General features: G+C 38.3%; 2 protein-coding genes across 3 annotated transcripts in view; both read left to right on the forward strand.

The window, feature by feature from the left end:
• The window catches only part of pex7 (peroxisomal biogenesis factor 7), a 43,481-nt gene extending 38,464 nt beyond the window's left edge, over nt 1–5,017 (forward strand). For both annotated transcript variants that reach the window (XM_060866251.1, XM_060866252.1), the window contains one exon: nt 3,590–5,017. In XM_060866251.1, coding sequence (XP_060722234.1) covers nt 3,590–3,670 — 81 coding nt within the window. In that variant the 3' untranslated portion in view covers nt 3,671–5,017. The remainder of the gene's footprint in view (nt 1–3,589) is intronic.
• Nucleotides 5,018–5,568: 551 nt separating this feature from the next.
• slc35d3 (solute carrier family 35 member D3) lies at nt 5,569–11,219 on the forward strand. The gene is made up of 2 exons (XM_060866250.1): nt 5,569–6,288; nt 8,046–11,219. The coding sequence occupies exons 1-2, from the start codon at nt 5,853–5,855 to the stop codon at nt 8,858–8,860; spliced, it is 1,251 nt and encodes a 416-aa protein (XP_060722233.1). The 5' UTR covers nt 5,569–5,852; the 3' UTR covers nt 8,861–11,219.
• Nucleotides 11,220–15,769: the final 4,550 nt, after the last annotated feature.

The following is a 15,769-nucleotide window of genomic DNA, read 5'->3' on the forward strand; positions in this document are numbered from 1 at the left end:
ACTTTCCTTTACGTGTTCACACCCACTGACTCGAGTCATTACCTTATTGTCCCTCCTCACTGCGGCACTGGCCTCTCTCTGCTGTCCAGTCTCACTAGTGTAGTAAAGTAATTAATGGAAGTCGTTTTTCCATTCAGTGCATGAGTCACGGGCCTGCCAGCCGTGCACACAAGTCTCCTTTCCTACTCCGGAATAATGAGTTTCGCTCCCTTCTGAGACAGAGACGAAAGAACAGGAGCAGTAAACAGGACCGAGCCATATATCATCTGTCCTAGACTACTTACTTCACTACATCATTGTGCATTATGCTGAAACGAGTCTCAACACTCTCTCTTTTACATGTGCTGTCATTTCATCTGCATATGCTGCATTTGGACAAAGGGAATGTAGTGTCCTCTGTTTCTTGTTACGTTGTTGTGACAAATTAATGCATCTTGTGGCTCCTTTAATTAAATGAATGTCTCCTCCATACTTCCTTTGTGGGACAGAATCCAGGAAGGAGAGTGGGCTGAACATTATTATTTAAAGTCATTTATTTAAAGTCATACTGTAGTTCAACCAAAACTTACACTTTTACTGCTTTCTACTTTGCAATGCCATACACTAGATGATATTTGCTTGGTTTCTGCGGTCCACAATGGCTTTACCAAGGTTTTTTTTTTCTTTTTTCATGCTGGTCTTTACACCACTGCTTGCACTTTATAAGATATATTATGTTCCTTTTAGTGGCGTGTAGGCTACCAGTATTTTGATGACAACCGTGCACAACAGGCTCGAATTTGTGATGTGTGAAAGGTCAAAATTTTAACTCATGTTATCCAGACACATGGAAAATTTCTCACAGACTCCAAAGCAGAATTATTTGAAAGGTAGCCACTAAGTTCCAATGTTATACCCCAGTGAATACACGGCTCTGATTGGTTAGAAGCATTTCTACAACTTGTTATGCAAATATAAATGGATTAAGTAAGATCATTCTTTAATAAATAAAAAATTTAACTGTGATAATGAATGTGCTGTTGTCGGAAAATAATCGACTTCAGGGTGATGAAAGTAACCTGATTGCGTCACATCACCTTGTCTTAATGGATTATTTTCACATAACAGCTTGTCTCGTTGTCTCGGCTGTTATTCCTTACATATGATTAGCATTCGATCACTTTTAATACAGTCTCAACATTAGGAAGCTCGTATAGTCCTAACTCGTACCGTCTTAACTGTCTCCATATGGTGTATGAGGACACACATTCTCCCCGACAACAGAACTTGTGTATTGTACTTTTTTGCTGATGCCAAACGTAGTCAATTAGCCAAGAGACGTTTGGCACCTCTCAATTTTGCCTTCAGAAGATCAAACACTGCGTTGTTTTCTGCACAACCTCATCTTTTTGCGACGCTTTGTTGCATCACTGCCTAAGAGAATAAAGGAGCGTTCGACAGGAATAAATTTCCGATGCACTTTCCCCATGCAAATTAAACTTCATTTTTCATTCTTTATGCTTCGTCTTTGAAGCTGCTTCAAAAGAACAAATGGTCGTCTGTCCTGGATGTGTAGTCCAACCTGGAGAATATTGAGCCAGAAGCTTATAATGCATTTCAGAGACGAGACAAACGCCTTTCAGTCAGCTAGTGTCCTTTGTTCAGACCCAGAGCTCAGTGCCCTTTAAAGCAGTGAAGTAAAGAAAACTGGGATTGAATTTTTATCATCCACAGCGATGGTGCTTAGTCCATTAGAGTGATACTGTCAATGCTGGTGCAGCATTGCTGGACTTGGCAAAGGCGGTCTGCGTCGCTCTGTGAAAGCCTGCTGTATTTTATACCTGAACGCTGCATATAAATAAATATGATTAAACTTCAGGAGAAAGCAAACTTGTCCTTCATGGTTAACACTTTACTTTCATTTCCTTATTGTACCACCTCATTTTCTGCATAGCTGGAGGTCACTGATAGGGGCAGCTTGCCATGTTTAACCCTTGGAACTGTAAACTGTAATCCTACCCTTTACCTTTAACCTGTGAGATGAACTTATTTCCCATGTGACCACCACGATTGCCCACGTGGTAGCATGCTTTGGAAACATAGCATGGCTTAAGAACAGTTTTGGCTATGAGATGTTTTTGTTGTCATTCATCATCGTTTTATCTTGGTCAAATTTTGGAGTGGATCCAAAGTCAAGCCCAAGAACACTGTGAGAAGGCAGGAATGCTATACACCCTGAATGGGACACCAGTACATTGCAATGCAGTGTGTGCACTTATTCACACACTTGTTTACACTTACGGACAATTTGGAATAGCCAATCTGCCTTCCCATCTGTTTAGGAGGTATGAGGAACCTGAAGGAAATACAAGGAGAGAATGCACAAAAACTCTATCTTTTTTCAAAAACGATAAATCATAAAACCATTTTGTATAAATTACCAAGCCCTTTGAAGAGTCATTGTCCTTTTCCCAATAAGTGAGACTTTTTACACTGTACAAATATCCTGGAAGCTGGTACATTTTTCATTAGTCATGCACCAATGATTCCAAGGAGTCGTCCTAGTGGTACTTAACACGTAATCAAGGCACAATTTTGTTACTGATACAGTAGTGACATTCTATGACATCATAGTCATAGACAGATGAAAAGACAATATACAATATATGGCCAAAAGTATGTGCATGTGCATACTCTTTCTCAGACTGTTACAATTTCCTTTTCCCGAAACTAAGTGGCTCTGAAAGAGTGGAGATGTTCCAACAGCGTATGGGAACTAAATTTCAAATGAAATGTACAGAAAGCACATGTAATGGCTGGGTGTCATTTACATTTCCTGCATTTCACAGACGCCCTTATCCAGAGCGACTTACATTTTTATCTAATTTTTTATACAACTGAGAAATTGAGGGTTAAGGGCTTTGCTCAGGGGCCCAGCAGTGGTAGACTGGTCGAACTCAAAATTTTCTAATTTAGTAGTCTAACACCTTAAACACTAGGCTACCACCTCCCTTTGTGGGTGTCTACAAACCTTTGGCTATATAGTGTATGTTAAGTATCCAAACAGCCAATTAGAATGAAGTTTGTATATACCATGCCCAATTCAACTGCACCATTTTAACCAGTTGAACTGATTTCACTTACGTAGAGGGATGATTATGTTCCTATGCTCATTATCAATGACTCCAGTCAACATAGTGTAGTTAATTCAGATGAGTTTCAACACAACAGGTGTTGTCACCAGAACAACAACCAGAGATCAGCTTTAAATGAAGACTGATGCTTTATCATGTCATCGGATTTTAAGTAGCATGTGTTGGGGATGTGGTAGCGTAGTGCTTAAGATGTTGGACTACTGAGTGGAAGGCTGTGAGTTTGAATCCCTTGTCCACCAAGCTGCCAATTCCGGGTCCCTGAGCAAGGCCCTTAACCCTCAATTGCTTAGTTGTATAACATGAGATAGAAATATAAGTTGCTCTGGATAAGGGCATCTGCCAAATGTCATAAATGTAAATATGAACTGGGCATTGATCAATATTATGTACTTTAAATTTAATGTGATTTCTGTTCCTAAGTGCTGTTAATTTGATAGCTTTGGGTGTTTCTATAGATGGTGGACTGTTCCTGGGATGAGACGGTAAAAATCTACACTCCTCCATGTCTGGCTGCTATGCAACCCAGCTCAGAGTAAAGAGAAGATGGCAGCAGGGCTTCGAGTCAACAAGTTTGCCACGGTGCTTTTCCTAAAGGAGCAGGACCATCCACATGACGAATACAGGGTGACACTGATTCTGATTAATTTTGGAGCTTCTTATCAGAGTGAACCTGAAACCTGGTTTTTAAGTCAGTTTGGAAATCAACGGTGTCAAAGTTCCACCAAATAGACACTTTACTGGTTTACATGCAGGTTGACAGTCAGTTTGTTTTAAGTGATGTGACTCCTAATGACTGATCCATGACATTGGTGATGATATCATATGGAAAGTAATTTATCCAAATAACAGTTAATAATTTAAATAAAATAAATTAAAAAATGGAAGATTCTACATTACGTTTGTGTGGAGGTTTTAATACATTGAAATTCTGACACTTTTTACTACATATACATATAAAAACAAAAGACTTAATTGAACTAAAATTAAATGTGTTTCTGTTTCTCAGTGAGAAGTATTAATTTAAAATCTGAAGCATGGCAGACATTTTGAGTCTTGGTCTGATTACAAACAGAACTGCTATACAACAACTTGATCAAAGCATGACATTCACTATGTGAAGAAATCACACTTTGCCAGAAAGGTTTTAGATCTCTTTAGGCAAGCTTACTATTTTTACCATAGCTTTTGGTTCAGCAGTTCACAAGCCATTAAACTTGCTAACAGGAATCATACGGTTCTAATTCAGTGCTGCTTTTCACTGTGGGAAAAATCCTGCAGCTCAGGCTTACAAATAAAAACTCAGATCTTTGCTTTGTTTGTTGATCGTAAACAAATGTATGACCAGAGCTCATTTTCTAACACAACACTGCAAGAAGTCAAACTGGCTCTTTATCCAACGTGATGCTTGCACAAAGCCAAGGCAAAATTCAAAAGGAAATAAAAACATTTCACATCATGGTGAAATATATTTATAGTTCATCTAACAGGTTTTCCCAAACCGGTACACACCTATGCCTCAGATGCCAGTACTGGCATTAAAATAAACATGATGTGCTTTTTTTATTTTAAATTTCTAAGAGATGAAAAATCAGTTAATAAATAAATAAATTTACAGTTTCTATCTTTGCTGTTCATGCTCTTTATCTTCCCACAATCTCCAAAGGATTTTTCTCCCAGCAGGGGTGTGTTGCACTGAATGCAAATCACCGAATCACCATGCGTAATATAATAAAGATGCACTCCCTCCTCCATAAGGATTTGCAGCCCACATTAAACGTAAAGAACAGAGCGCAAATCTATAAAGCCTACATGAGTGTACATTATCTCTTTTTCTTTTGGATAACGTCCATCTTCACCCTATAGCTGGAATAAATGGTGCTTGCTTTTTTTTAAGCACGTTCAACTTTTCACAAGTGTCGTATGCTATATTCAATTCTAGTTATGGAATTGATCAGATGAACTTGTGATCACAATCATTATTTACGCTCATTGTCAAGGTTGCATGTAATACATTTTGCTCTAGAGCTGTATTAGGTGTGCAAGAACAATCACACACCGTTGCTAGCCAAAAATGTGTATATCATTATTTTTAAAATACTCTATTCAATTGCATCTTAATATAATCGTATTTCTTTATTTTTATTTATTTATTTTTTTTTAACAGATGTGCTAGAATTTGTTTGGATATTGATGGACTTGCATGAAAATGTATACTACTGTATCATGCTGCTTTTAATAAACTAATCTAAAATCAATGTTTGTAAAACTCAAGCATGTAAGTAATTGAAAGTAAGATAATTGGCTGTGGTGAGTCTCAGACCTCAATCAGTTCATATCTGGCAGTTATGAAGCCCAGTGGAGCTGCAGGAGGCGCAGTGTGTGGCGCATTGAGTTTAAAACAGCACGTCCTGCGCGCACACACACACATACTCGGGGGAGGGAGGACACCGTTTTTTTCTTCTGTAAACCCTTACAGTGTGTGGACAGTGTAGAATGAGGTAGCAGGGCTGTAGGAAACCCCAGAGATTCGTGTCACCGGGACAGTGGGATGAGTGCGTGTGAGTGGATTTGGACTTTGGTTTTAAAGCAGCATTTCGAAGAAACTTCACCTGCCAGGTCTCATTCCGAGCTGGGCATTTTTTAATAACTGCTATATTGGTTGACAAGAAAGAGACTGAATTTTTCAAGAACAAAAAAATCTACTAATAAAAGCGCACGATGGAAGTTTGCAAAGGGAGATTGCTGGGGATCACTGTGGCGATCGCGCACGGTGTTTTCTCCGGATCGCTTAACATCCTGCTAAAGTTCCTCATCACCACGTACCACTTCACGTACCTGACTCTCATCCAGTTTCTGACCAGCTTCACGGCGGTGATTACGCTGGAGGTCCTGCGACGGATCGGTGCAGTGAACATCCCGCCGCCTAGCGCGCGCCTGGCCCGCGTGTTCGCTGGTGTGTGCGCGCTCTCCACGCTGCAGTCCACGCTCACGCTGTGGTCCCTGCGCGGCCTCAGCCTGCCCATGTACGTGGTGTTTAAACGCTGTCTGCCGCTCGTCACGCTCGCTGTCGGTGTGTGCGTCCTGCGGGACGGAGCGCCGTCAGTCGGGGTCATCGTAGCTGTGCTTATAACCACCGGCGGAGCTGCACTCGCGGGTAACACACACACACACACACACACACAACTGATACAGTAAAATTAGACTACGTTCAAATCTCCAATTAATCTCTTAAATAGTGTTTGTAGCACATAAACTTAATGACTTCAGTGTGCGCAATATGACATATCACTATACCCAAAAACATACCATCAATCAACAGTTCTTAAACTTTTTGTACCTTTAATTGTAATATAAACTCTACAGTGTAAATTTACTTTTAACCAGGTGACCATAGTCTCAAAGCAGCTTTACATTCATATAAAAATATAGAGAAAAAAATATAGAGACAAAGTTTCATATGAAATTAAGATTTATTATTTATGCAACGGTGTCAAAAGAAAATCTCCCTGAGATGATATAAGAAAGAACCCTAGAGAGGAGCCAGGCTCAAAAGGGAACCCATCCTCATTTGGTGAAACCGTCCGGTAAATAATGTAAATGTAATTAATTACAATTTTACAATGTACAATGTACCATAATAACATGCTTAATGAATAGAGCTGAGTCTTCTATTCCTGAAACATTATTTCCAAATTGGCATGAAAGAATTGAAAAAAAAAAAAAAAACGTATAAAAAACCTCTTAACTACTGGAATAATGATATACTGACACCTGACAATGTGGATGTTCTTCATAAAGAACATTGGATAATTTGTTATACTGACATATTGCTCAATAGCTTAATTATTATAGGCTTAATTATTATTCAGTAGACTCAGTTATTTTATATTATCTTCTTAACGACACTTATAGACTCCTAAACCACATAAGATCAGATTGATCCTGTTTATTTCTACAGTGTAATTTTTATTTACATTTTGCTTGTAACATTATCTTATTATTACAAGCATATTAACTGGTTATCAGACTTGATGAGTATTTTATATTTTATACTTTATATTTCATGTATACTAAGTTTACTAAGTGCACCTACTGGCACATACAGTATACAAGGTAAGTTACCTTAATGTAACTTAACTTCTAGTGAGGTTGACACTGTAGAAGTGTTTAATAGTTAATATGTCCGTGTTGAATATGTACTACATTCATTCGTTCATTCATTTTTTAGTAAGTTCTTTATCTTAATCTAGATGGATGTAGATTGTGCAGATCATATATTATAAATAAATAACTTAGCATTGAAATAACATTTTGTTTATTTATAGCTATTAGGGAAACTTGTGGTATAACCTAGTCAACTAACATTTCTCTAACTAGTGAGATTTGCAGTTTACAAATAAAAGACAATTAAATTTTAGTTATATACATTTTTTTATAATATCTATGTCATATATTAGCTTAATGAATTAATGTGTGTATCCATGAACAAGAAATTAAAGACTGATGGAATGGCATTTCATGAAAATTGTACACAAGGGGCGATTAGGTCAATAGGTAATTCTATAAAGTGTCCTCCCAAGCAGCTCTGAGGTTAGTTGTGAACCAGTGATGATTTGATCTTGGATGTGCTCAAGTGATTTTTTTTGTGATTTTGTTCCGGGTACTTAAAGTACACTTCTTCTCAGTGTGAACATGGTCACTATTTATACTACAAAATGACATAGAATAGTGTACAAGTATGCAATTTGGGACGTGCCTATATGTGCTACAAGGTAAGTGTACCTAGACTTTTGTACTGCCTGTAACCCATTTGTTGCTTTCTACAGAAAGGGTACTACTATAGGATAAAAGATAAATAGATATTATTTTGGTATTAAATTTGGTGTTTTCTTTTTTGGTTGATTGGTGCAGGTGCAGGAGACCTCACAGGCGACCCCTTTGGCTATGTGACAGGCATTTTAGCTGTTATTATCCATGCCTCATACTTGGTACTCATCCAAAAGACAAGTGTGGAAAGCGAGTACGGCCCGCTGACGGCTCAATACAATATCGCCTTGATGGCCTCGCCCGTGCTGCTTGTCTGTTCCCTCGTGAGCATGGACGCTATTGACATGTGGACCTACGAGGGCTGGAGTAATCCGATCATCACGGGAATCTTTTGCGTCTGTGTAGTCATTGGCTGCGCTATGAACTTCACCACGCTGCACTGCACATACATTAACTCAGCAGTGACCACCAGCTTTGTGGGGGTGGTAAAGAGCATTGCTACCATCACTGTAGGCATGCTGGCCTTCAGCGACGTTGAGCCCACCAACCTGTTTATAGCCGGTGTAGTGGTCAACACCATCGGCTCCATCACCTACTGCATAGTGAAGTACTACGAGACCAAGAAGAAGCTCAGCTATGAGGACATGGAAAAGGCCGCGAAGGACGAGGAACCACCCGGAGAGCCGTATGTGGAACCTCCAACCAAACCTGATGGAGATGTGGAGAGTTTTCCAAATGGCTGCCTGACTGAATCGTTGGAGGACAGTGGCCTGGGTCATGTGTCTGACAATAAAGTTGCAGAATCTATAGAGTTACAAACATCAGCACTGGCACCAGAGAGCGAAGCTGAAAACCAGAATTTCAGTAACAATTTTGTGGACGTGTGGAGATCAGTGCGCACCTTAAAGTTCCTTAAGAAAGACACATTATTGGACAACATGGAGGTGCAAAGTCCTTGATGAAGGTTAAAAGAGATGCATGCTAAGTTTAAACATTCTCACAGACTGACTATGTGAGCAAGAGGAATGTTGCCTTTTATTACTTAACCTGGATTTATGGAAAGCTAATATTTTTTAAAAAACATACTATGATTTGTTTGTATGTAGGCAGAAGTCATATATAGGCTGTTTTTAAGAATGGGAGTTTCATGATGACTGATAGTTCTCTCAGTGTCTTATACGGCATGAAATCCTTCAAAAAATTAAATTCACACAGTTTTACATATGGTTGAACGAGGTGGTTTACATTAGATGTAGGTGATCAGGCAGGACGTGTTTGGTGTGTGAAGTTTTCTTTTTAGGTTTTGCAAAATCTACCTAAGAAGTAATTCATGTAATAGATGACTTCCTGTAAGCTATAAACATAAACAACCTGCACAATGAAACTGAAAATGGTTACAGGGCAGCCATCTTGGAAAACCACTTTTTCCCTTAACACAGTTTAAATTAAAATGTTTTGCTCATACACTCTTAGAAAGGGTTATTCAACTGACACTTAAGAGTTTACTTAGTATTATACAAGTTTATTCAAAGCTTCCTAAAACTAAACACTGTCAGAGAACCCTAAAGGATTAATCAAAACCTAAGAGGAACCCTTAAAAGTTCTAGATTTTCTAGTAGTTGTATATTCTAGACCAAACTAGTCCAACTTTTTCTTTGTATTCAAACTTTTTCACAGGTTGTAGTTAACTGTGGTTAACTGGTTACAGACACTTTCCCCGTTTTTACCAACATCTTTAACCCCAATAACAAGCTTGTCAATACTTTAAAACAAAAGGATATATGAGACATATTGACCATTTTCGACCAAATGGTTTAAACGTGATCAATTTAAAAAATCAGTGCATCAGAGAAGGAGGCGGGGCTTCACAGTTCTAGTATAGCACTTAATTTAATTTATTTTTTTATTTATTTTATTTTATTTATCAAATTTATAAAGTAGTATCTTATTGACAATCAGGATCTTTTTCTATACTATTCAATTACACAACAACCAATTGTGCTTTAATTTATATAATTAATTTTACTGAAATATTTCTTAAAACATACAAATTAAAACATTACTTTTTTAATGCAGTGCAGAAATATTAATGACAATAGTAATACAAATTCCTTTTTTTTTTTAAATCAACCAAGAATTATAATTTATTTTTGGTTTGTCTTTAATTCAGGATCTGGAACTGAAGCAGAAAGCTGGAAGTAATGTGGATCGTAATACAGTTCCAAGTTGAATCTAATTTTATGTTAATCTAAAACACATCCTGCTTTTTAACATAATCATATATCTAAAAAAAAAAAAAAAGTTTTTATGTCATTTGCGGCAGAATATACGGCAGTAAAGTTCAAACACGGATTTGTTTGAAAAGACTGAACTTTATGCGAAGTTTACAGTTTTTGTCAGGAACACTAGAATGGTACTGAAATGGACCCCATCCAAGGTGTATTCCTGCTTCACATCCAGTGTTCCTGGGATAGACTCGTTCGCACTTTATGTTAAAAGCAAACTTCACACATCAAATGCATCACGTCTTGGCTCATTGCTAATATTTAAGGGTAATAAATGTGTAAATTTGTTGAATTGATTTGTAAAAGTTGATGTTTTTTTTTTTTTTTTTACAAATCCTTTAAATGAGAAAAAATATGATTAAGAAACAAATCATTTCAATTTTCTGATAAACAACTGAGATCTTTAGAATCTAATTTCTTATCTAGTTAATTTTTAGCATTTTGTTTTTTAATTTCCTACACGCATCATCTGTCCCGGTCTGGGTTCTGTTCGAGCTGAGAAAATGCGATGTCAAAAAAGAAGCCATGATCATTACTTGCATGTGTCATGTAACAGTAATCTTAAACAAGTTTGATATGGAACACTTGAAATGCTCATGTTATCATTAACGATCAAGCGTTTATCAGAGATTCCTGCTGGCTGCCCTGCTTGAGCTGTCATTGAAGACTTGTTCTGAATTACACACAGATGACTCTGATAAGGGTCACTGAACATGAAAACAATCTGGATTCACTCTGAAAGCTCAGCTCAAGGGCAAGAAGATCTTGTCTTGGCCTCTTATCCTTAATCTTGAAGTCAGCATCATTAGAGAATCTATTACCTATGTTTATATAGTTGAGGGGGGTCCGAGTCAAGACACGCCAGGATGCGACCACCTTCTGAGACCGTGAGCACTGCGATTTTTCTCTAACTCATATGAGTATGTTCTGTGTAAAGGGATGTCTTTGTGATTAAAAGAGCGCATATATGAATGTAAAAGCTTCCCAGACTTTTTTAACACTTGATGAACCACAGATGCTTTTTACACCAAAAATACAAATTTAGCTTAATAAATCATCATATTTGAACAAGAATTTGGTTTTGAAAATGTACACAAGCACAAAGGGTGAAGTTTACTTTTATTTAAGACACATACAATGAGTAGATGTTCTTCTCTGTGCACACCGTGAAAGTGACTATAAAACATCAAACCAAACAGAAAGGCAAAGTAAAATGATTTCCATATTGCAGTAGGAAGTAAGTAGTGGAGGCTCCGTGTTTAACGTTCTGCATTAATGGAATAAACCAACACATCTCCATCCACGATAGCTGTCATCACCATCCACCACAGACAATCATTTCAACAGTTCTCAGTACTGAGCAAATAAAACATATTCAAAAAACTCACTTATAATTGTAGTCTATGGGGCAGTTATTAAATTGAGTCACTACAAAAATTTAATGAGAAGCAAAAATGAAGCTTTTTTTACATTTCTCCTACTGTTATTTTAAAGATGAAGAATGTCTAATTATGTGCTTCAAGTCTTACTCTTTATGTGGAGTTTTCTTTGGGGTCTCTAGATTCCTCCCAACTCCCAAAAACGTGCTAGATACTTCATCTGGCTACTTTTTATTGGTGTGTGAATGAGCGTGTGAATGTGTATGAATGATGCTTTGCATCAGACTGTCTCATTCCAGGTATATTCCTGCTTCACACTCGGTGTTCCAAGGATACAGGATGATCTCTGATATAGAGTGACCCAGACCAGAATAAAGCAGTTACTGAAGATATATTTCTTCTTCTAGGGTATTCAGAAATTAAGCCCTAAATCTCTATAAAATTCGTCTTCACATTTCAATTCGCAGTTGTGTTACTAAACCTAACAGTACATTTCTGGAAAACTAACTAAATAATTTTTTAATGTGTTGAAAACCATCTCTTACTTTTTCTCACCTTATTCCACTTTTGCCACTGTTCCTATTCAATTTGCATAATGTATTAGCATATTTTTAACATTTAATATTAAATCCAAAAACTAGGCTTCATTTCTAAATGACTTTCAAATGAATGGAATTTTTTGGAGGTGTTTTTCTCATTGCACAGTATTATGTATTATAGTATTATCACCAATAAGATAGACACAATTAAGAGATTTGGTATTTTTGGAATTCAGTATTTTTAAAGAAATAGCTCTTTATTAGTTAAGTATTTTATTAAAAATGAATGGTTAGACCTTTGAGCAGAATCATTAACTTTCCAATGTTTAGATTTGGTGCTTTGATTGGATTCTACTTGGAATAAACCTGCTTTTGGATAAATTAGTGACTGGAAGCCCAAATTAGGTATAATCTAAAGTTGTCAGTATAAATCAACTCCTGTAGAGAGAAGAACATAGAGACATGTTTAACTCTGTGGGAGATGATTTAGATTTTGATTCAGAGGAGCTTTAGAGAGTGAGTTTAAAATAAAAAAAAAAGTCTTTTCTCACAAAGCACCACAGTTTCCAGTTTTTTCATAGAAGAGAAAATGCTAATTCAAGCTTCTTCTCAGCTTCATTCTTGTGTTATATCTAAACAGCAAAATGTGCTTTTGCATAACCAAGTCTGAGGTTTGAAACCATCACCCCAGGTTTCATCTTCACTTTCCCTCCATTTTTTTTAACTCCAGTGTTTTGCAGGATCTCTTACCATGTGCTGTTATACTAGGTTAAGAGCACCATATGATGCATTAAAGTTTTGCCTTGGGGCATAATACGAGTGGATCATTTATCAGAAACTGTATGACAAAGGCCCTAAAAGGCAAACTCATGAAAAGTTAATGAAATGAAAATTTGGCCTCAGAGTAACAAAAGAGAGGCAAAAAAAAAAACAAGACCTTGGTCTCATAGGAGCATCAGTATCTCCTGTAGAGAAGTGAACAGTGCTGATGCAGAGAGATGGGGCTGATTTTGATGTTCAAAATGTAAACGTTTTCAAATAGAGACAAATTTCATATAAAATATATGCCATGTTTTTTTTTAAGGGTTTCTATACAAATATGTGCCTCAAACTTTAAAGCAAACGCTTTGGAAAGAACACACACGGTTATAACATATTGTATATATGTTGTAAATTGCCATTTATAGTTATGATTATTTGTTAGTAAATGTTAGTTTAATAGTTTATGAAATTATTCCAGCCAGAACACCAATCACTGGTCAGAATATTGCAAACTTTTTACCCAGTTTAGAAAAAAAAATATCATAGCAATGAAGGTAAAGGCGAACTGAAGGTGCTCTTATTGATGAGATGATTCAACTGATCTGACTCAGTTAAAAGAGACAGACAGACAGACAGACAGACACAGATAGATAGATAGATAGATAGATAGATAGATAGATAGATAGATAGATAGATAGATAGATAGATAGATAGATACTTAATTGATATTGAAAAAAATTAATCTACAGTACTTTATTGATCCCATGTGGGAAATTCTACACAAGATACAACACACACACACACACACACACACACACACACACACACACAATTTAAAGTATTTTAAATATTACACTTTATAAGTATACCAAACAAAAACCTTAACTGTAGGACACAATAGGTTAATATACATAGTGCACATGGAGATATAAAACCCTGGGGCAATTATCTACGGTCCGTGTATCTTTTGGTCATTCGACTTTCCATTTAGAAACGGGTATAAAAAACAAAAAAAGAGTGGCTATTTGATTTTCGTTTTAAAATACAAAAATTACAATTGAAATACAACGTGTTTTTCTTTTTCAAAAACGGATGAGTAAAATTTTAAAAATTTCATTTTATATTTCGAATAACAAAAAAATAATCACCAGAAAACAGAAACGAAAAAAGGCCCGTTTTTTATATTCCGAGACCGGATGTGGTCATTTACATGACAAGAGCGCCAAATTTGAGATTGTGCCAATGTTGCTTTAGCCCAGACTAAAATGTCTTTGGAACCGTACTCACTTATGATATTAGATATGGTAAAACAAGGCCTGTCATCTGCAGAAATCTCTGCACGGATATCACACGAAAGTGGGGGAGCAAGAGGATGTTCTGCAAGAAATGTGAGGAGATTTTGTGCTGAAAATGGCTTAAGTTTGATGGGACTCCCCGACGCGCATTTGGAGTTAGAGGTGGCAAAAGCTATAACCGAGGTATGTACTTGCTATATCTCCCCGTTTTTAGTGTGTGTGTGTGTGTGTGTGTGTGTGTGTGTGTGTCTCTGTGAAAGAAAGAGTGTGAGAACTAACATGTAGGCCTATATGCACACACATATGTCCTGCATCCCCAAAGGGTCTTCAACTGGCATCTTTTATGCCCGCTTATTACAAATAGTAAATAAATCACACTAAATAGCCTCAGCCTACCATTATTTGTAAGTAATCGCTGTCAACATAATCCTTACAACACTGACAAATCCCTTAACACAGACATACACATGCTGCAATGTCTAATGGCATGATAAACATATATCAGCTGGTATGATTTTGGAAACTGGAAATCATGTTCCATCCATCCATCCATCTTCTACCGCTTATCCGTTTACAGTGAGAGCGGGAATCTGCTGACTTCGACTGGGGACATTCTCGGACGGTGGAAGGAGTACTTCGAGGATCTCCTCAACCCCACCGACATGTCTTCCACTGAGGAAGCAGAGGCAGAGGGCTCAGTTGAGGACTCATCGATCCCCCAAGCTGAGGTCACTGAGGTGGTTGAGGAGCTCCTCAGTGGCAAGGCACCGGGGGTGGATGAGATCCGCCCTGAGTACCTCAAGTCTCTGGATGTTGTGGGGCTGTCTTGGTTGACACGCCTCTGCAACATCGCGTGGCGCCTGGGGACAGTGCCTCTGGACTGGCAGACTGGGGTGGTGGTCCCTCTATTTAAGAAGAAGGACCGGAGGGTGTGTTCCAACTACAGGGGGATCACACTCCTCAGCCTCCCCGGAAAAGTCTATGCCAGGGTACTGGAGAGGAGAATTCGGCCGATAGTCGAACCTCGAATTCAGGAGGAACAATGCGGGTTTCGTCCCGGTCGTGGAACACTGGACCATCTCTATACCCTCACCAGGTTGCTGGAGGGTTCATGGGAGTTTGCCCAACCAGTCCACATGTGCTTTGTGGATCTGGAGAAGGCATTCGACTGTGTCCCTCGTGGTATTCTGTGGGGGGGTGCTCTGGGAGTATGGGGTCCGGGGCCCTCTGCTAAGGGCTGCCCGGTCCCTATATGACCGGAGCAGGAGTTTGGTTTGCATTGCCGGCAGTAAGTCAGACTTGTTCCCGGTGCCTGTTGGACTCCGGCAGGGCTGCCCTTTGTCACCGGTCCTGTTCATTATTTATATGGACAGGATTTCTAGGCGCAGTCGGGGGCCGGAGGGAGTCCGGTTTGGGGACAACGGGATTTCGTCTCTGCTTTTTGCAGATGATGTTGTCCTGTTGGCTTCTTCAAATCAGGACCTTCAGCGTGCACTGGGACGGTTTGCAGCCGAGTGTGAAGCGGCAGGGATGAGAATCAGCACCTCCAAGTCCGAGGCCATGGTTCTCAGCCGGAAAAGGGTGGTTTGTCCCCTTCAGGTTGGTGGA

This window comes from Tachysurus vachellii, chromosome 3 (assembly GCF_030014155.1).
Source record: "Tachysurus vachellii isolate PV-2020 chromosome 3, HZAU_Pvac_v1, whole genome shotgun sequence".
NCBI classification, from domain to species: domain Eukaryota; kingdom Metazoa; phylum Chordata; class Actinopteri; order Siluriformes; family Bagridae; genus Tachysurus; species Tachysurus vachellii.